Below are 16,075 nucleotides of genomic sequence, written 5' to 3' on the forward strand. Positions count from 1 at the left end.
CGTTTGGTTTCCCTGCGGTCGGAACTTTTAGAGCGCAGCGCTTAGGCGCCCGTTTTCAGCTCGAGCGGCGTCGCCGTCGGCGTAACCGCGCGGTGCATTATGACTAAATTTTCCCGCTAAATTTAGTGGGAAAGATTCTCCGCTGAATTTAGCGGAAAATTTTCCCGCTAAATGTAGTGAAAGATTGATTCCCCGCTGAATTTAGCGGAAAACTTTCCCCTAAATGGGAGGAGTGTAGGAGAGGATGGAGGGGCATAGCTCCTTTCCGTACCTTCCCCTCCTCCTCCTCAAGAGCTGCGCTCTAATTTGGTTTACAGGGGATTGTAAACGTCTTTCATTTTTTCTTTTGTCGTTTTGGAGTTCCTTTTTGTCTCCGTGCGATCAACCCCTGTGTCGTATTTTCTGAGCGCTCTTTGCCCTCAGAAAATAGGACACAAGGGTTGATCGTGGCTGGGCGTGCCGTGGCTGGGCCCCCACGAGCCTAAAGTTCGAACGTTAGCCAGGCAGTTCTTTCGGTAGGATAAGAAACGCCGATGTCCCGGTTTTCGCGCCGCTGTTCGTAGCGTCCAGCGGTTGGTCTTCTTCGTGCTTTACTTCGTGCTACCGGCACCGATTAGAGTCAAGATGGCGGTCATGGCGACCGGCCTTCCCGATCTTAAGTGACTTGGCGGCCCTTGACTTCGCCCTTTCAAGGGCGGAGCGAACGGAAAGCTGGAATTTGAATTTCTCAGTTTTCAACATTAGAAATCGGTTCTTTACGCTGTCACGTTGACAACCACGTTTTTCAGGCAGCTAGCGCCCCAGGCCTTGCCGGTTTTGTAGTCTGAATATCGTTTAGCGTGTTCGCCTTTCCTATTTGAACCCGGCGGTTCTTGATTTCGGTCGGAGGTTTCCCAGAAAGTGTCCTCTCGTTCAGCTGGCGTAGATTTCTTGTTCCGCCAAAGGATTTCGTTCCGCTTCGTTAATTTTTCGAGAGAATTTCGTGATTTGCTCGTGCGAGCGTTCGGTCCAGTTCACATCGAGTCCGATTGTTGAGACCACTGAGCATAGAGGTTGCGACTGGAAGGCTCATTGTATAAACACAAGTAGGCCGAGTGAGGCTACCCGAGTTTTTACAGTCGTCAACCGTTTCCATTCAAACTTTTTCATTTGGCACCCTGCTACCGTGGAATTTCAGTCATTTTAGCACCCACCTGCCCAGATCTTTCGTTTTCAAGCGACCGACCTTGATGTCACTGTCTACACTATTGCAATGATCTACATCTTTAAAAATGTCGTCACTCCCTACACATAAATACCCTGCCAGTGTCTCTTTAAGCGGTGGCTCACTCATAGTATTACTCACTGTATGGCGAGCCCAGTGTGCGAAGGAACTTGTCCGTTATTCTGCCCCACAATGGCACAAGAGAACATGCATTTCTTGCCTCCACTAGGAGAGCAAAACAAAAAAGAAATATAATAAATGCCGACTTGGCACTTAAAGATAATTCTCCATTCAACTAGTTCACTTTTGGCTGCGCTCGGCGGGACTCGGCTGTGATGGGCTGTGCTGGACTGGACTGGACTGGACGAGGGGTGGTGTTGCAGAGCTAGGAAGGGCTTGGCTGCGCTGGGCTCGGCTGTTCTCTGCAGACAGCAGCAGAATGACCTCGATGAGCACGCGGGTCGTGTTGCGGAGTTCTAGGGTCACCTTCTGCATGCCGCGAGCTTGCTCCTGGGTGACCAGAGCTTGCTCTTGGCTGGCACTCACGACAGCCTCCATGTGGTGGCCAAGGGTCTCCACGCAATGCAGGAGCTGGGATGACAGCGGAAATTGAATACTCAGCTGCAACATAATTCTAGACACCAAGAGGGTGTGAAAACCTTGCTGATGTTACAGATCGGTTTTAATGATGCTTTTGTGGATCTCCATTGCCCTCTTTGCACTCCCACTTCCATGGTGGCATCTTTGTTAAACTCCTACCTATTTAGTCATGTTACTAAGTTTGAGCCAATGCCTGGCCTTGAAATTCCCCGTGCCGCGCGTCCCTCGCCTTGTTCTGCTGCATCTGGAATGACTGCTTTGCAGCTGCCTGCATGGCAGCCTCGTCGTGCCTCTCCTGCCTCGACATCTGTTGTGTGGCGCGAGGCGCCTTTGGCTGCACCCGGGGCCTTGTAGGGGGCTTTATCATCTGGCAGGAAAGAAAGAATAATTGTGCTTATGTCGTGTCACAATCCTAGTTGTCCTCATAAGAGATCTCACTCTCTGAGGTGGAGGACACTGGCTCGGCTGCCTGCTGTCCGTGACACGTCTGGAGACTTGAGGGTCTCCTCTAGAAGGAAATTTATCAGTTCCAGTCAGGATGCAGGGTTTCTCCGCATTTTCTATAGATTGAGAATGGCTATGAGGCTGCACTCCACTTACGGGAAATCAAATTAGACTGTGTCAGAGGCAGTACCAGGCTTTCCTAGCAACTTTCCGGGTAGTAATCGTAGCCGCGGAGGTCGAGGCGTGCCGCAACGGCAGAGAATGTATCCATCACGCCGGAGACAGCTACCTCGTTGGAACACCAGGCGACGGGCAAAACTAAACGGCTGGCTTGGCACGTGTAATAAATAAATAAATAAATTTATGGTTCGGTTTCAGGATGGGCTGGGGCTGCGGCCAGAGAAGCGGGGTGGGTCGGGGCGGCTGACGGAGCTGCGGGGTGGGCCGGGGCTGCGGGGTGGGCCGGGGCTGCGGGGTGGGCCGGGGCTGCGGGGTGGGCCGGGACTGCGGGGTGGGCCGGGACTGCGGGGTGGGCCGGGACTGCGGGCTGCTAAAGTGCCCTGCTGGCCAGCAGGAGGAGCACTTGGAACAGGGTGCTGTTCTCGAGTCCCGAGGCCGTCCTGTCCGGGTTATTAGGGATCCGTCCCAGGACCTCCAGAAGCTGAAATGGCAAAGGAGTTTGAGTAACAGAGGGCAGCATATTTCCATACTCCCACAGTCCGCGACGACCTTGCTCGTGCCACAACTCTGTTTCATTCTGCACTATTGTGGACGTGCACTGCTTTTTGTGGCCTCCTGGCGGCACGTTGGTCTGAACCCTGCTAGTCGTAAGTGCACGTAAGGTTTAGCTTAAGCCCGTAGGTGGCCTCAGAACTCTCTCTCCTCTGCAGCCTGGACCTCGTTGTGTTGCAGTAGCAGGGCATGCTGCTCCACGGCCTGGATGGCTGCCGCGTCGTGCCGCTCCTGCATAGACTGCCCGGAGAGGGGGGGGGGGGGGGGGGGGGGGGGGGAGAGAGGTAGGGGAGGCACGGTGGGCCGCACCTACGTCCCGTGGTCTGGAGTTTGCGTCTGCCAGGAAACCGAGTATAAGTCATGATGGTGCTCTTACCTGCACCACTGATTATATATGTCCCAGTTGCCCTAGCAACTTACCCCGTGAGGTGGAGGGCTCCATCTCGGCTGCCATCTGGCGCCTGCTGCTGCTGCTTGGCCTCTCCTGGAAGGGGAATTTATAACTCGTGAGAACACACAGCGTTGTCTGTGCTTCCCAAGTATTTACCAAAGATAGTGACGAGCATGCATTCTACTCGGGAAAGAACACATTCAGAATGTCAACTAAGAGGCATTCTTACTTCGTTCTTCTGACAACTTTTCCATTTAAGAGGGAGCCTGTGTCCATGCTAAGAAGTGAGTATGGGATATGTCTAGTGCTAGCGTATCGTCTTCCCCCCAAAATTACAAGTAAGACACCACAGGGATTTATTGCAACAGCCAGGAGCAAGGTGTCAAAAATGACGCATCTCTCTGTTTGAGTGTCAAACATTAGATTTCACCACTACATAGACTAAGGTAATGTCTTCCGCTAGAGCTCCCAATATTTGCAAAAGGCCAACGCCTTTCTTAAATGAATCCTCATTTATATACCGCGGTGCAGTGCATTAGAGCCCATTGCACTGCACTGGTAACTCACCCTGTGTTAACGTGATGGTAGTTGTTGAAGTACGTACCTGCTGGTCGTCCCACTCGCTGGGGACCCGCACTCCGGGGGCCCCGAGCGGCGAATCGGCGGCCTCCAGTGTCAGGATCCTTGTGAGGGACGACGCTAGTGGGCGCGCGGTTGAGCTCCCACCCCTGGTCCTTCTGTTGACAATGAAAACGACTCAATAAATTTATTTGCACTATCAGCAGACTACAAAGATTATTTTGCGGCCTCGTTGACCTGCGCAACTCGTTTCCGGGCCTTCATCACTCGCCGGGACCAATGCTCCTTCCACTGCTTAGAGCTCTTGGTTGGTGGCCCCAGTGCGTTCGGGCGCAGAGCGAGCTGCTCCCACAGCCGCCGCTTATCGTCCCGCGTCAGGGCGGCGGAGAGGTCAGTGGCATTGCGCGCGAGCGACGGGTGCTACGAAAAAACCACGAAAGTTTGTCAGATATAATTACAGCAAGGTACTTAAACTTGCGCACTAGTTAAACAAAAGAGCCAGCGATCTTGTAGATAAAGTAAAGGTTTTTTCTACTTTTCTTTTTTAAATGGGTTCGAGTACCGCTGTTGTAGAATTTAGTTCCGTTTTCTAATGATTGTGCAATGGCAATAGATTCCACTTTCACAAGCGGACAAGTTTACATTTGCAAAAATATTTCATCCCCCAAAATAAACAGTTCTTTTTCCAAGTGACTACGTTGCTCAGCTCGTAATCTGAAAGCACAAAGAAATATAAATATCTGACGCACAGAAACCCACTGCGTGCTTGGTGGTGTCATCCAAAATGCAAGCGCATAAAGTGTGAACGTGCGGAGTCTAAAAGATTTTTTTTTTCTTCGGCAGTGACTACAGTTGAAGGCTCATCGGCAGCTCTGTAGGATTCAGCTGTGCCGATGAGCCAGACAACGGCCTCCGGCAGTTCATATTCAAAAGTCGTCTTCTCGTGTCTCTAAGCCCCGCTCGTATTGTCAGAATGGCATTTGCCATTTGAAGGAGCCACCCTCTTACGGAGCTTTGTCTTTTACCAAATTACGTTCAGTAAAAGATTGCTAAACTTGTGCGTTGGAATATGACATTACCGGCATTGCCATAGCGAAGCCCGCGAGAGCACCGAATGGGGTTTTGTCCGGAGGTATTTTGGTACATGTTCACTCCAGAAAGCTTCAGTGTGTGTCTTTGACCATGGTAGAGTCGCAAGTGCCTTGCACTGGCTTTCTATTTGTTAAATCTCGGAACCATGCACACCCAGTGCTTCAAGCAGTGGGATAAGTAATGGCTTTAGTGCACATAACGCCTTCCCTACTGCCAGCCGCGCTGTCTTTCTCGGGATTTCGACGTTGTCGAGCAAACTTTGGTGTATTTGCTGCACAAGTGAACCAACACACTTCATGCACCGTTTTGTCCCTTGTCCTGTATTTCTTTGACGTGTTTTTTCGAAAGGGTAACCCAAATATTTCTGGGGATCTAAATGGTGCTCTACGTTTGTGTTTAAAGCAGAGACCCGCGTTGTGGAAAGGACAAGCTTACGTATCAACGAAATGAGCAGGCGCTCGAGATCTTGCAGCCGCTGCGTCTGCTCAGCCTTCTCTGCTACATATATGTCTTGTTCACTGCTTCAACTTCCGCAAGGATTGGCTTCGGGAACACTAAGTATGCCAAGTTGACGCGTTAGCATATGTTGCATGTAGCATTTCCGCGATGTAGCACGTCACTCAATCTAGCGATTTTAGAGCGAGTCTTCAGATCTATCTTCACATCAGCGATTCGGTTCGATTGATAGCCAGCGTGTAGAATACGCCTGCGCAATCCTAAGTTGGTCTTCTCTAGTAATAGAGAAGTTGTAATGCCTCTTGTAGCCGAATTGTTGTGAAGCTCACGTTGAAAACTAGTAGTACGTCTCGCTGACGAGAAACTCGAGATTACGGTGCAAACAGTGTACCACTGCATCGGAAATGGCCAGCTGTAATGAGTGGCAGCCATACCGAACAAGGACCAGATTCGGTACATCTTTTTTCAACTTCTCGTCACGCCATTCTTAACTCCGGTCATTACGCTTTCATTATCAGTTCCGATACCAACCAGGTTGGCCAAGGTAACGTTGAACTCCTTTAGAGTGCGCTTGATTCCTTCCAGGGTGCCGTTGGCCGTGCATGCCTCAAAAACACACTGAGAGAAGAAACTCGTTACTGCTTTTGTTTTCGCTGTGCTTAGTAGATGATGGCCACAGTCAAAAGTTTGGTTACGCTGATGTAGTGTTGTGAATAGCTGTGTGTGACAGAGAGAGAACGGAAAAGAAAGAATGAAAATAAAAGAAAAGACGCAACCGACCACCGATGCCTTAGAGTTTATCAAGACACCGAAGCTGCCGGCCGCCTTTTCGGCCACGAGTATCAGGCGGCCAGTCCGGGCCTGCAAGCGCGTTGGTTTTTTAGATTTTTGTCTTGGGCGAAACGTTCATCGGTCTCGGCAACCGTTAGTTATGGCGTTTTTTTTTTTTCCTGGTTTTCGAGTTCCGGTTAGTCGCCGTGCGGTCGCAACTTTTAAAGCGTAGCTCTTAGGGCTGAACTCCATAAAGCGAATTATGCGAGGAATAACAGGCGAACGTCACCCGACGGCACGCTCGCTTTGCGCGCGAAGTAGCAGCCACTGTGCTGATTCCACGCGCAGAGCGAAAGCCGCCGTGCCAAATTCGTCGCTTTTTCGCAGCATATCCGTCCCATGGAATCCAGCCTTTAGGCGCCCGTTTTCGGCTTGAGCGGCGTCGGCGTGACCGCGCGGTGCAATAATTATGGGTAAATTTCCCCGCTAAAGTTAGCAGAAAAATTTTCCTGTTAAATTAGCGAAAAATATTCCGCGCTCAATTTAGCGGAAAAATATTTTCCCGCTAAATTTAGCGGAAAAATTTCCTTGGTACATCGAGCGGAAAAAAATCCTACGCTATATTTAGCGGTAAAGTTTCCCCATTTAGCGGGAAAAGTTTCCCCGCTAAATTTAGCGGAGAAGATTTCCCGCTGAATTTAGCAGAAAAATTTCCCCTAAATGGGAGGCGAGCAGGAGAGGATGAGGGGCATAGCCTGCTCCCCGTACCTTCCCCTCCTCCTCCTCAAGAGCTGCGTTCTAATTCGGCGTTACAGGGGATTGTAAACGTCTTTCATTTTTTCTTCCGTCTTTCTGGAGTTCCGGTTTGTGTCCCTGTGATGAACCCTTGTGTCGTATTTTCTGAGCACTCTTTGCCGTGACTGGGCCGCCGTGAGCCTAAAGTGCGAGCGTTAGCCAGGCAGTTCTTTCGATAGGCTAGGAAACGCCGATGTTCCGGTTTTCGCGATGCCGTTCGTAGCGTCCAGTGGTTGGTCTTCCTTGTGCTGCAGGCGCCGATTAGAGTCAAGGTGGCGGTCATGGCGACCGGCCTCGCCAATCTTAAGTAACACGGCGGTCCTTGACTTCAGCCTTCCAAGGGCAAAACGAACGGAAAGCTGGATTTTGAATTTCTCAGTTTCCATCACCAGAGATTGGTTCTTTACGCTGTCTTAAAGGACACATGCAAAGGAAAAAAACATTTTTTTTTAAACAGCTTAGATGGTAAAAGGATGTCATAAAACGATTTTACAACGAAGAAAAAAAAATTTTAGAGCTATATTTACGGCGCTATACGAATTTGTAGTTGGCGCTCGCGGGAGCCGCCGCTGGTCACGTGGTAGGCCCGCGCGCCGCCGCGCTGCGTCGCCGCCGCACGCTGAGCGTTGTGCGAACGCCGCTTCAACGCGTTTCTCCACGCCGCCGTCGCCGCCGCCGCACAAGTTCGTCTGCTTCGGGGCGCCGCCGCCGTCGTCTGGCCGGCGCACAGGTCTATCACGTCTGCTTGCGCTTTTTCAGGAGTTTCCTTTGGGCTTTAAAAGATACTTATTCATCTTAGTTTTTTGTTATACTTCAAACAAAGATGAATAAGTTACTTTTAGAGGCCATAGGAAGCTTCCGAAAGAACGCAAGCACCACGTGATAAATAAAGACCAGTCACGTGATAAATACAGACCACTTTTCCGCGGTGCCCGCGGGCGCCAACTACAAATTCGTTTTGCGCCGTAAATATAGCTCTAAAAATTTTTTTTCTTCGTTGTAAAATCGTTTTATGGCGTCCTTTTTCCATCTAAGCCGTTTAAAAAAAATGTTTTTTTCCTTTGCTTGTGTCCTTTAATGACAGAACTGCGTTCTTCAGGCAGCTAGAGCCATATATCTTGCCGTTTTTGTTGTCTGAATTTCGGATGGCGTGTTCGCCTTTCCTGTTTGAACCCGGCAGTACTTGATTTCGGTTGGAGGCATCCCAGGGATTGTCCCCTCGTTCTGCTGGCAAAGATTTCTTGTTCCGCCAAAGGATTTTGTTCCGCTTCGTTATTTTTTCGAGAGCATTTCGCGATCCACTTGTGCGAGCGTTCGATCCAGTTCACATCGGGTCCGATTATTGAAAACACTGATCATAGAGGTTGCGACTGGAAGGCTCGTTGTATAAAGACAAGTACGCCGAGTGAGGCTACCCGAGTTTTTACAGTCGTCAACCGTATCCATTCAAACGTTTTCATTTGGCACCCTGCTACCGTGGCAATTCAGTCATTTTGGCACCCAGCTGCCCAGATCTTTCGTTTTCAAGCCAGCGACCTTGATGTCACTCTTTACACTGTTGCAATGATCTACATCTTTAAAAATGTCGTCACTCCCTAGACCATAAATACCCTGCCAGTGTCCCTTTAAGCGGTGGCTCACTCATAGTATTACTCACTGTATGGCGAGCCCAGTGTGCACGGGAACTTGTCCGTTATTCTGCCCCACAATGGCACAAGAGAACATATATATTTCTTGCCTCCATAAGGAGAACAAAACAAAAAGAAAAATAATGAATGCCGACTTGGCACTTAAAGATAATTCTCCATTCAACTCGTTCACTCTTGGCTGGGCTCGGCGGGACTCGGCGGTGATGGTCTGGGCGAGTAAATAAAGCGTACTCGTACAGTTTGTTAAGTGTTCTCGTACAGAAGTAATTGGAGAGCTTTGCCAACACTATGAGTAGACTACACAGATTACCTTGCCCTGTTTTTCTAGCTCTGCAGCCCGCGACCCCGCGCCTTCGAGACCCGCAAGAACCCATGCCTCTTAGTCGGAGGCGCGAAGAAGTTGAGCCGGGAGGTCAGCTGGTTCCAGATACGAACCTTGTGTCGTCTCTGGTCAGCGCCGGGCTCAGTTCAGCTGCACCGCGTACGAGGGAGGGTGTGGAAGCAGCCTAGAAAGCGACCAGCCAAGTCGGAGTCACATTGCAGAACTGTTTTAATTCTCGAGCAGAAAGAGAGAGAGAAAAGAGAAGAAAAGAGACGAACAAACCAACAGACAGACAGAGCGCGCGCAGCACAGCGCGCGCTCTTGGCGCGTGCCGTTCGGCAGCGGTGCAGGTGTAAGGGGACCGCTGCCACAGATGCCAGCAAAGAAGGAACAAACAAAAGAGGGAAGAATTTAGATCGTACAACTAAACATAACATTTTCCCCTCCCTTCTTTTTTTTTTTTTTTTTTAAGAGTGTAGGAACAAGACGATGAAAAAAGCATTATGCACGCATTTACAACAGCAAAAATCAAGAGCAAGATAAGCACAGTTTAAATGAAGCACCCAAATAGTTCACTCTACGTCGAAAACACAAAAGGAAATAGTTCACTCATTTCATCGAGTACCAAGGTCTCCATACCGCACTGGTGGTCGACGGTTCCGCCCCGAGCGCCTTAGAAGCACCTGCCTAGGACACTGAGAAGTTCCCATTCCTAGAGGCGTGTCCGGGGCAGGTCTGCACTCAGGCGTCCGCGATCGAGGCAGCTGCTGCATGGCCGAACTTGACTCTTGAGGTTGCCAAGTATGATGCCTGTGGTACGCGTCACCTGGAGTAGCAGTGTGGCTCGCGGGCTGGCCACCTTGAACGGCAGCCGGTGTCCCCTGCTGATCACTTCCTAGACTGGGATCGGAAGCAGCTGCGAGTTTAGAGGCATTCCACACTCTACCATCTCCCAGCCGGAATGTCCACCGACCGACCCGCTTCATGATGCGTAGTGGCGGCCCGAAGGCCGACTCCCCCTTGGCTACCTTTCCTGGTTTCTTCACTCTAACCCAGTCGCCTACCCTGAATCTGGGGCTCTTCGCCGCTCGACGCCGGTCGGTGTACTCCTTCGTGTACTGCTGCCTCTGCTGCACTCGATGTCGCAGCCGTTGCAGCTCCTCGATGGGATTTTGCAAGAACTGCGCCGACGACAGTCCGAGGATGTTAAGGCGGGTGCGAGGCTTCCGTCCATGCAGCAGGAGAGCAGGAGAAAGTCCAGTCGTGGCATGGGGCGTGCAGCGATATATCATCAGGTAGTCTACAAGGGATGACCGGATGCTGCTCCGCTCAAGGGTGGCGCACTGGAGAAAACCCTTCAGGGTACGGTTGAAACGTTCAACCTACCCGTTGGACTGGGGGTAGTAGACAGAAACCAGCTGGTGCTTTATACCTCGCGCTTTAAGGAACGTCTCAAATTTGCCTGAAACGAACTGTGGCCCATTGTCGCTCACAATGCTGTCAGGGTACCCCTCTCTGGCAAAGATGGCGCGCAGAAAGTCCGTGATCCTCCCCGTGGTGACGTTTGGGCAGAACTGTACCTCGGGCCACTTGGAAAAGTAGTCCACCAGCGTGATGGCGTAGCGACACGCAGGCTCCGCTCGCTCAAAAGGGCCCACGACATCGATGCCCATCTTTGACCAAGGTCGCTCTGGCAAGGGCACTGGCTGGAGAGGGGTCGGTGACGTCTTGGCACTCTTGTCTGAGGTGTTACAGATTTTGCAGGCGCAGACTGCACTACGCACTTCTGCGTTCATGCGGGGCCACCAATAGAGCTCACGAAGGCGTGCTTGCGTCTTGACAATGCCGTTGTGGCCCTCGTGTGCTCTGGCGACAAGAGCGCATCGCATAGTCGTGGGGATGACGAATTGCTCTCCGCGCAGCAGGAGACCGTCGTTGACGGAGAGCGCATCCTTCAGGTCGTAGAAGATGGCCGCATCAGCGGAGAGAGCGCTCACTGGAGGCCACTTAGAGGTCACATATCCCATGACAGTGGTGAGCAGAGCGTCATTCGCTGTCTCCTCTTGCAGCTGTTGCTTCGTGATGCACTCTTCGTCTAAAGCGACAAAGGAGATGATCTCGTCGTCGAACTCCATCCCCTCTTCTTCCTGTGACATCGGCAAGCGGGACAGGGCATCTGCTACCTGGTTTTCGGCACCTCGCTGGAACTCCACCGTGAAGTTGTACTTCAGTAGGCGATGTGACCAACGGGTGATCCGTAGCGGGCGACGTCATGCTCCTCCGGTGGACAACAAAGACACGAGTGCTTGATGGTCCGTGCGAAGGGTAAAGTGGCGGCCCCATAAGTATATGTGCCATTTTTCGCAAGCCCACAAACACGCAAGCGCTTCTTTTTCCCCGACCGAGTATCGCCGCTCTGTCGAAGTGAGCGTCCTTGAGGCGAATGCGACAGGGAAGACGCCGTCACCATGACGCTGCTGCAGCACAGCCCCAATGCCGTATGCCGACGCGTCTGTGGCCACGATGGTGGGCAATGTGGGGTCGAACATTCTTAGTGTCCTGGCAGATGACAGCAGCCTCTTGACTTGGTTGAAGCTTCTGTCCGCCTCGTTGTCCCAGACGAACGGAGTGTCTTTTCGCAGGAACCTTCGAAGAGGTTCGACCTCAGATGCTAACCGAGGCACGAAGCGAGAGTAATACTCCACCATCCCCAGAAAAGAACGGAGTTGGGTGATGTCCGTGGGGATAGGGGCAGCGTTGAGTGCATCCACCTTCGTTTGTAGCGGAGCAATCCCTTGAGCGCTCACTTTATGACCCAAAAACGAAAATTCTGGCACATCGAATAGGCACTTGTTGTTGAGTTTCAGTCCAGCATCCGATATACGCCGCAGCACCTCACGCAGACGGTGTGTGTGCTCCTCCTTGGTCCTGCCAAAAACAACCACGTCGTCAAGGTAGACCAACACACCTTCGCAGTCGTGAAGCATTTCCGACATCATCTGCTGGAAAGCTGCTGGCGCCGATGCCAGTCCGAAGCATACTCTCTTGAACCGAAAGAGACCTTCGTGTGTAATAAATGCGGTTAGGTCCCGGCTATCTTTATGTAGCGGCACTTGGTGGTAAGCAGCCGCTAAGTCAAGCTTGGAAAAATGTTTGGCACCATGTAAAGCATGCAGAAGTTCTTCTAAGTGCGGAAGAGGAAAGCTATCAATAACGACAGCTTTGTTGGCTTCCCGCAGGTCCACGCACATTCGAATTGAGCCGTCTTTCTTCTGCACCACCACAATTGGTGAAACCCATTCGGAGGAATTAATCCGCTCGATGACCCCAGCCGCTTCCAAGCGTCTGATTTCTTCTGATACTGACTGACGCGCTGCTAGAGGAATACGTCTCATTCGATGACGGACGGGAATGACAGAAGGTCGAATGTTTACCTTGTGGACAACGTCCTTGACACGGCCAAGACCCGGACTGAAGAGGTGCTCGAAGTTGCTCATGGAAGGCGGCAGGTTTGACTTTGCTGGTTCAGGCACCACTGAAGCTGCAGCCTGTGGTGGAGACGATGCTGAGGCCAGCTGATTTTGCACCCTTGCCGACCACTCATTCCTCAATGCACTTGACGCTTCGTCCTGTGGGGCCGGTGTCAACCTCTGGTCCTCCTCTCTCGGCGGGTCGCCAGAACCCTCTGTATCAGTATAGAAGCACGACCGAGTGGCGCCACTTATCTGGATGTCGAGGGCTACAACAGCGTCCATGCCGAGTAAAGAGGTACCACGGTCAGCAATGTAAAAAAGTACTGTTGCCGTACACTCCCTGAACATTACCGGTGCCTCGAATGCTCCCAGAATGGTGATGGGTTGCTGAGAAAAGTTCAGGAGCTTCACAGGTGGTGGTACAACTGTCGCCTTGCTCGCGAAATACCGGACGAACATGGCACTCTCCACGATGGAGACGGCTGTCCCCGTGTCAAGAAGAAACTGCAGCGTCGAGTCAAATACCTGGATGTTTATGTACAGCTTGCTTTGAGAAGGTCCGGAAATGTGGGACACCTCCCACTGCTCGTCGTCGTCATCGTAGTAGTCGTCGACGATCTGCTCAACCTGATCACGCGGGCGGCGCAGCAGGGATCGGCGAACACTTCTACAAGCGCGTGAAAAATGTCCCCGACGACCGCAGTTGTCGCAGTGCTGACCTCTCGCTGGGCAGACGTCATAGCCCCTGCAGTGTTCCTGACCGTAACCGCAGTTGGGACATGTTCTTCCGTAGCCGTAGTTCCGCCTTGGAGATGGTTGCCGCCGCGGTGATTCGAAACGCACCGAACGCCGAAACGCCGATCGTCCAGGGCTCTGTTGACGACTGCCACGGTCGAAACCACCATAGCCGCTACGGCCGCAGGTTACGCAGCTCTGCTGGCTAGGCGAGCGCGAAGCGCGTGCGTTCACTGACCGGGCTGAAGCAGCTGAAGAACGCCCCGTCGGAGATCGCATAGGTGACTCACGGCGCGAGCGCCACGGCTCGTGCAAAGATGACATCATCGGCTGAGGTTGACTCGTTGCGCGCCCTGTGACGTGGCAGGTCACGTGCTCTTCCGACGCCGTCGACAGCGCAGCTGGCGCAGTTGCCGATGCCCATTCTCGAACTTCCCGGCGTGAGCGTTCCAAATTAAGGACAGTCTGTAAGGCCACGCTGAATGGCAGCGCGGCGTCAAGTACCAGGCGTTCTTGAATCTCTGCGGAAGCAGCACCCACCATGAACTGTCGGCGGATGACGGCCTCGGTGTCGGCACCGAAGTTCGCCGGCACGGCCAATGATCGGAGTGCTGAGAGAAAGTCGCGCAGATATTCTCCTTCTTGCTGTTTTCTCATCTGAAACCGGAGTTGTTGCAGGGTCTCGTTGACCGGCTGCGAAAATTCAGCCTCGAGGACCGTGAGGGTCTCTTTATACACGTCGCGAGACGCTTGCCGGGCTTGCTGACCGTCTCCCGCCGGTGACGTTGCTGGCGCCGGTCCAACGGGAGCTGGTAGAGAGTCATAGATGCGCTGGCCTTCGACCCCCAGGCAGTTGAGCAGCTTTGCTTGGCGTCGTTCGGCGGAACATTCCTGAGCGCCAGCAGCCAATATGTATCGCTCGAAAATTCGTAGCCACGATTTCCACGGTATCGGTGGCGTACCGGCCTTGTCCAGGAAGTTTGGTGGTGGCCGGTCACAGTCAGCCATGCTTGCGGCTAAGATGTCGGCTCAGGAATCGAGGAAGACGTTCGAAATGGAACGCACGGCCATTGACAACCAGCAACCGAGGTTCTCTGGTGAGCCCGGAATTCGTCGGAAGCAGGAGTCGTCGCGACGCCAGGCACCCCTGCCGACGTGAGCTTATGCCGAACGACGCACGTTTCCTCTGGGAGTGAGAGTGCCCAGGTTCAGCACCCTCGTCGCCAAAACTGTGGAGGCAGCCTAGAAAGCGACCAGCCAAGTCGGAGTCACATTGCAGAACTGTTTTAATTCTCGAGCAGAAAGAGAGAGAGAGAAAAGAGAAGAAAAGAGACGAACAAGCCAACAGACAGACAGAGCGCGCGCAGCACAGCGCGCGCTCTTGGCGCGTGCCGTTCGGCAGCGGTGCAGGTGTAACGGTGCCGCTGCCACAGATGCCAGCAAAGAAGGAACAAACAAAAGAGGGAAGAATTTAGATCGTACAACTAAACATAACAGAGGGGTTCTTGAACATCGATGTATCGAGCTCCTTCCTTTCGGGCCGCGGTCGTACGTCTGTTCCCGTCTTCCGTGTCGTTTGGACAATAGTCACTGACAACCGTAAGGAACGCAGGGTAGTCTGGAACCTTATATTATTGCTCCGGAGCCAATGAAATTGCTGCATTAGCCGATGAGAACGCCGACGAGCGAATCGTGACGCAAGAGGAGTGATAAGGCTGCTGACTGGGCGAGTTGGTAGTTCATGTCGAATAACGTAACAGCGCACAACTAGAGAAACACTTGCAAACTCAGACACACCAAAAAAATACACTTACTCTGCGCTGACTCACAACTCTTGTATTTGTATTGTCTTCTCCTTCTATGCAAAAAGACTCACCTCCTCTTTTTCTATGCCCTAGGAAAGAGATGACGACCTCAAATAGAGATTACAAAAATTAGAACCCAATAAAATTGAGGAATTATTTAAACATAAAAAGAATAAATATTAAAAATTAAAAAGTAAAGAAAAATAAAGACTTCTCACTGCTGGTGCCTAGGAGAACTTTTGGTTAAATACTCCAGCTCTCTTAGTGAGAGAGTTAAAGAAGGCCTGCTCATACACTTGTCACTGTGTCCTTCCATGCTTGCTGCTTCGATAATCTCCCTGGTTAGCTGATTGGGGCTCCTTCCCAGCACAGTGCGGTTACTCATACGAGCCGAACACCCACAGTCCCTACAGTGTACTTCCAAATGTGCAGAGTTGGCGTTGACGACGTTGTTGGCATGCTCCCGAAGACGGTCCGTTCACACACCTACAGTCTGTCCTATGTAAACTCGCCCACAGGAAAGTGGGGTGGAATAAATTACTCCTTCTACACACGGAACAAAGTTGGTTCGGTGCTTTTCGGTGCAACTTACAGTGGTATTTGAAGTTGGAATTTACCTTTATACACAGGCTGTGGAGTTTTTTTTGGGGCCGAAAATACTACATCTACATTAAATCTATTCGCTGCCCTCTTAAGGCTATGAAAGAACTCATGCATGTATGGAATTACCACCGGTCTTCTTGGCTTGTCCCTGGGGTTTCGATTCACGCTATCTATCACCTTGCTTGATCTCTTTAAGGAGCCTTTCAACAACTGACGTCAATGAGAAATCTTGATATTCTGCGGACTTTACCTTGCGACTGGCCCAGTGAAGCTCTTTTCAATTGTGTGTGTGCACGATTTGGTGATTGAATTCTTTAGACACATCCTCACGACGCCTTTCTTCACTAGTTTGGAGTGCGTTGAGTGGAATGGAAGGAGTGGTTTATTCCCTCTCGGCTCATAAGACCAGCATACATGCCGAGCT

The 16,075-nt window shown here is 51.7% G+C and overlaps 1 protein-coding gene across 1 annotated transcript; it reads right to left on the reverse strand.

Annotated features, from left to right (window-relative positions):
* Positions 1-755: 755 nt before the first annotated feature.
* Positions 756-14,278, reverse strand: LOC115308805. Its single transcript, XM_040216615.1, has 8 exons — positions 13,124-14,278; positions 12,077-12,096; positions 10,616-10,769; positions 9,764-10,192; positions 1,649-1,795; positions 1,346-1,476; positions 1,194-1,244; positions 756-852 (listed from the first exon to the last, which is right to left on the reverse strand). The coding sequence occupies exons 1-8, from the start codon at positions 14,249-14,251 to the stop codon at positions 756-758; spliced, it is 2,157 nt and encodes a 718-aa protein (XP_040072549.1). The 5' UTR covers positions 14,252-14,278.
* Between the last annotated feature and the right edge of the window lie 1,797 nt (positions 14,279-16,075).

The sequence above is a fragment of the Ixodes scapularis genome, unplaced genomic scaffold (genome assembly GCF_016920785.2).
Source record: "Ixodes scapularis isolate PalLabHiFi unplaced genomic scaffold, ASM1692078v2 PGA_scaffold8__174_contigs__length_109621045, whole genome shotgun sequence".
Lineage (NCBI taxonomy): Eukaryota > Metazoa > Arthropoda > Arachnida > Ixodida > Ixodidae > Ixodes > Ixodes scapularis.

Excerpts from the sequence above, each read along its gene's own strand:
- LOC115308805 (XM_040216615.1), bottom strand. The coding sequence starts at position 14,251 with ATGGCTGACTGTGACCGGCCACCACCAAACTTCCTGGACAAGGCCGGT. Across the intron at positions 1,796-9,763 it reads CGCCTGAGTGCAGACCTGCC|CTCCTGCATTGCGTGGAGAC; the intron begins CCGGACACGCCT and ends CTGTCATCCCAG. Across the intron at positions 853-1,193 it reads AAAACGAAAGATCTGGGCAG|GAAAGGCGAACACGCTAAAC; the intron begins GTGGGTGCTAAA and ends GGGTTCAAATAG.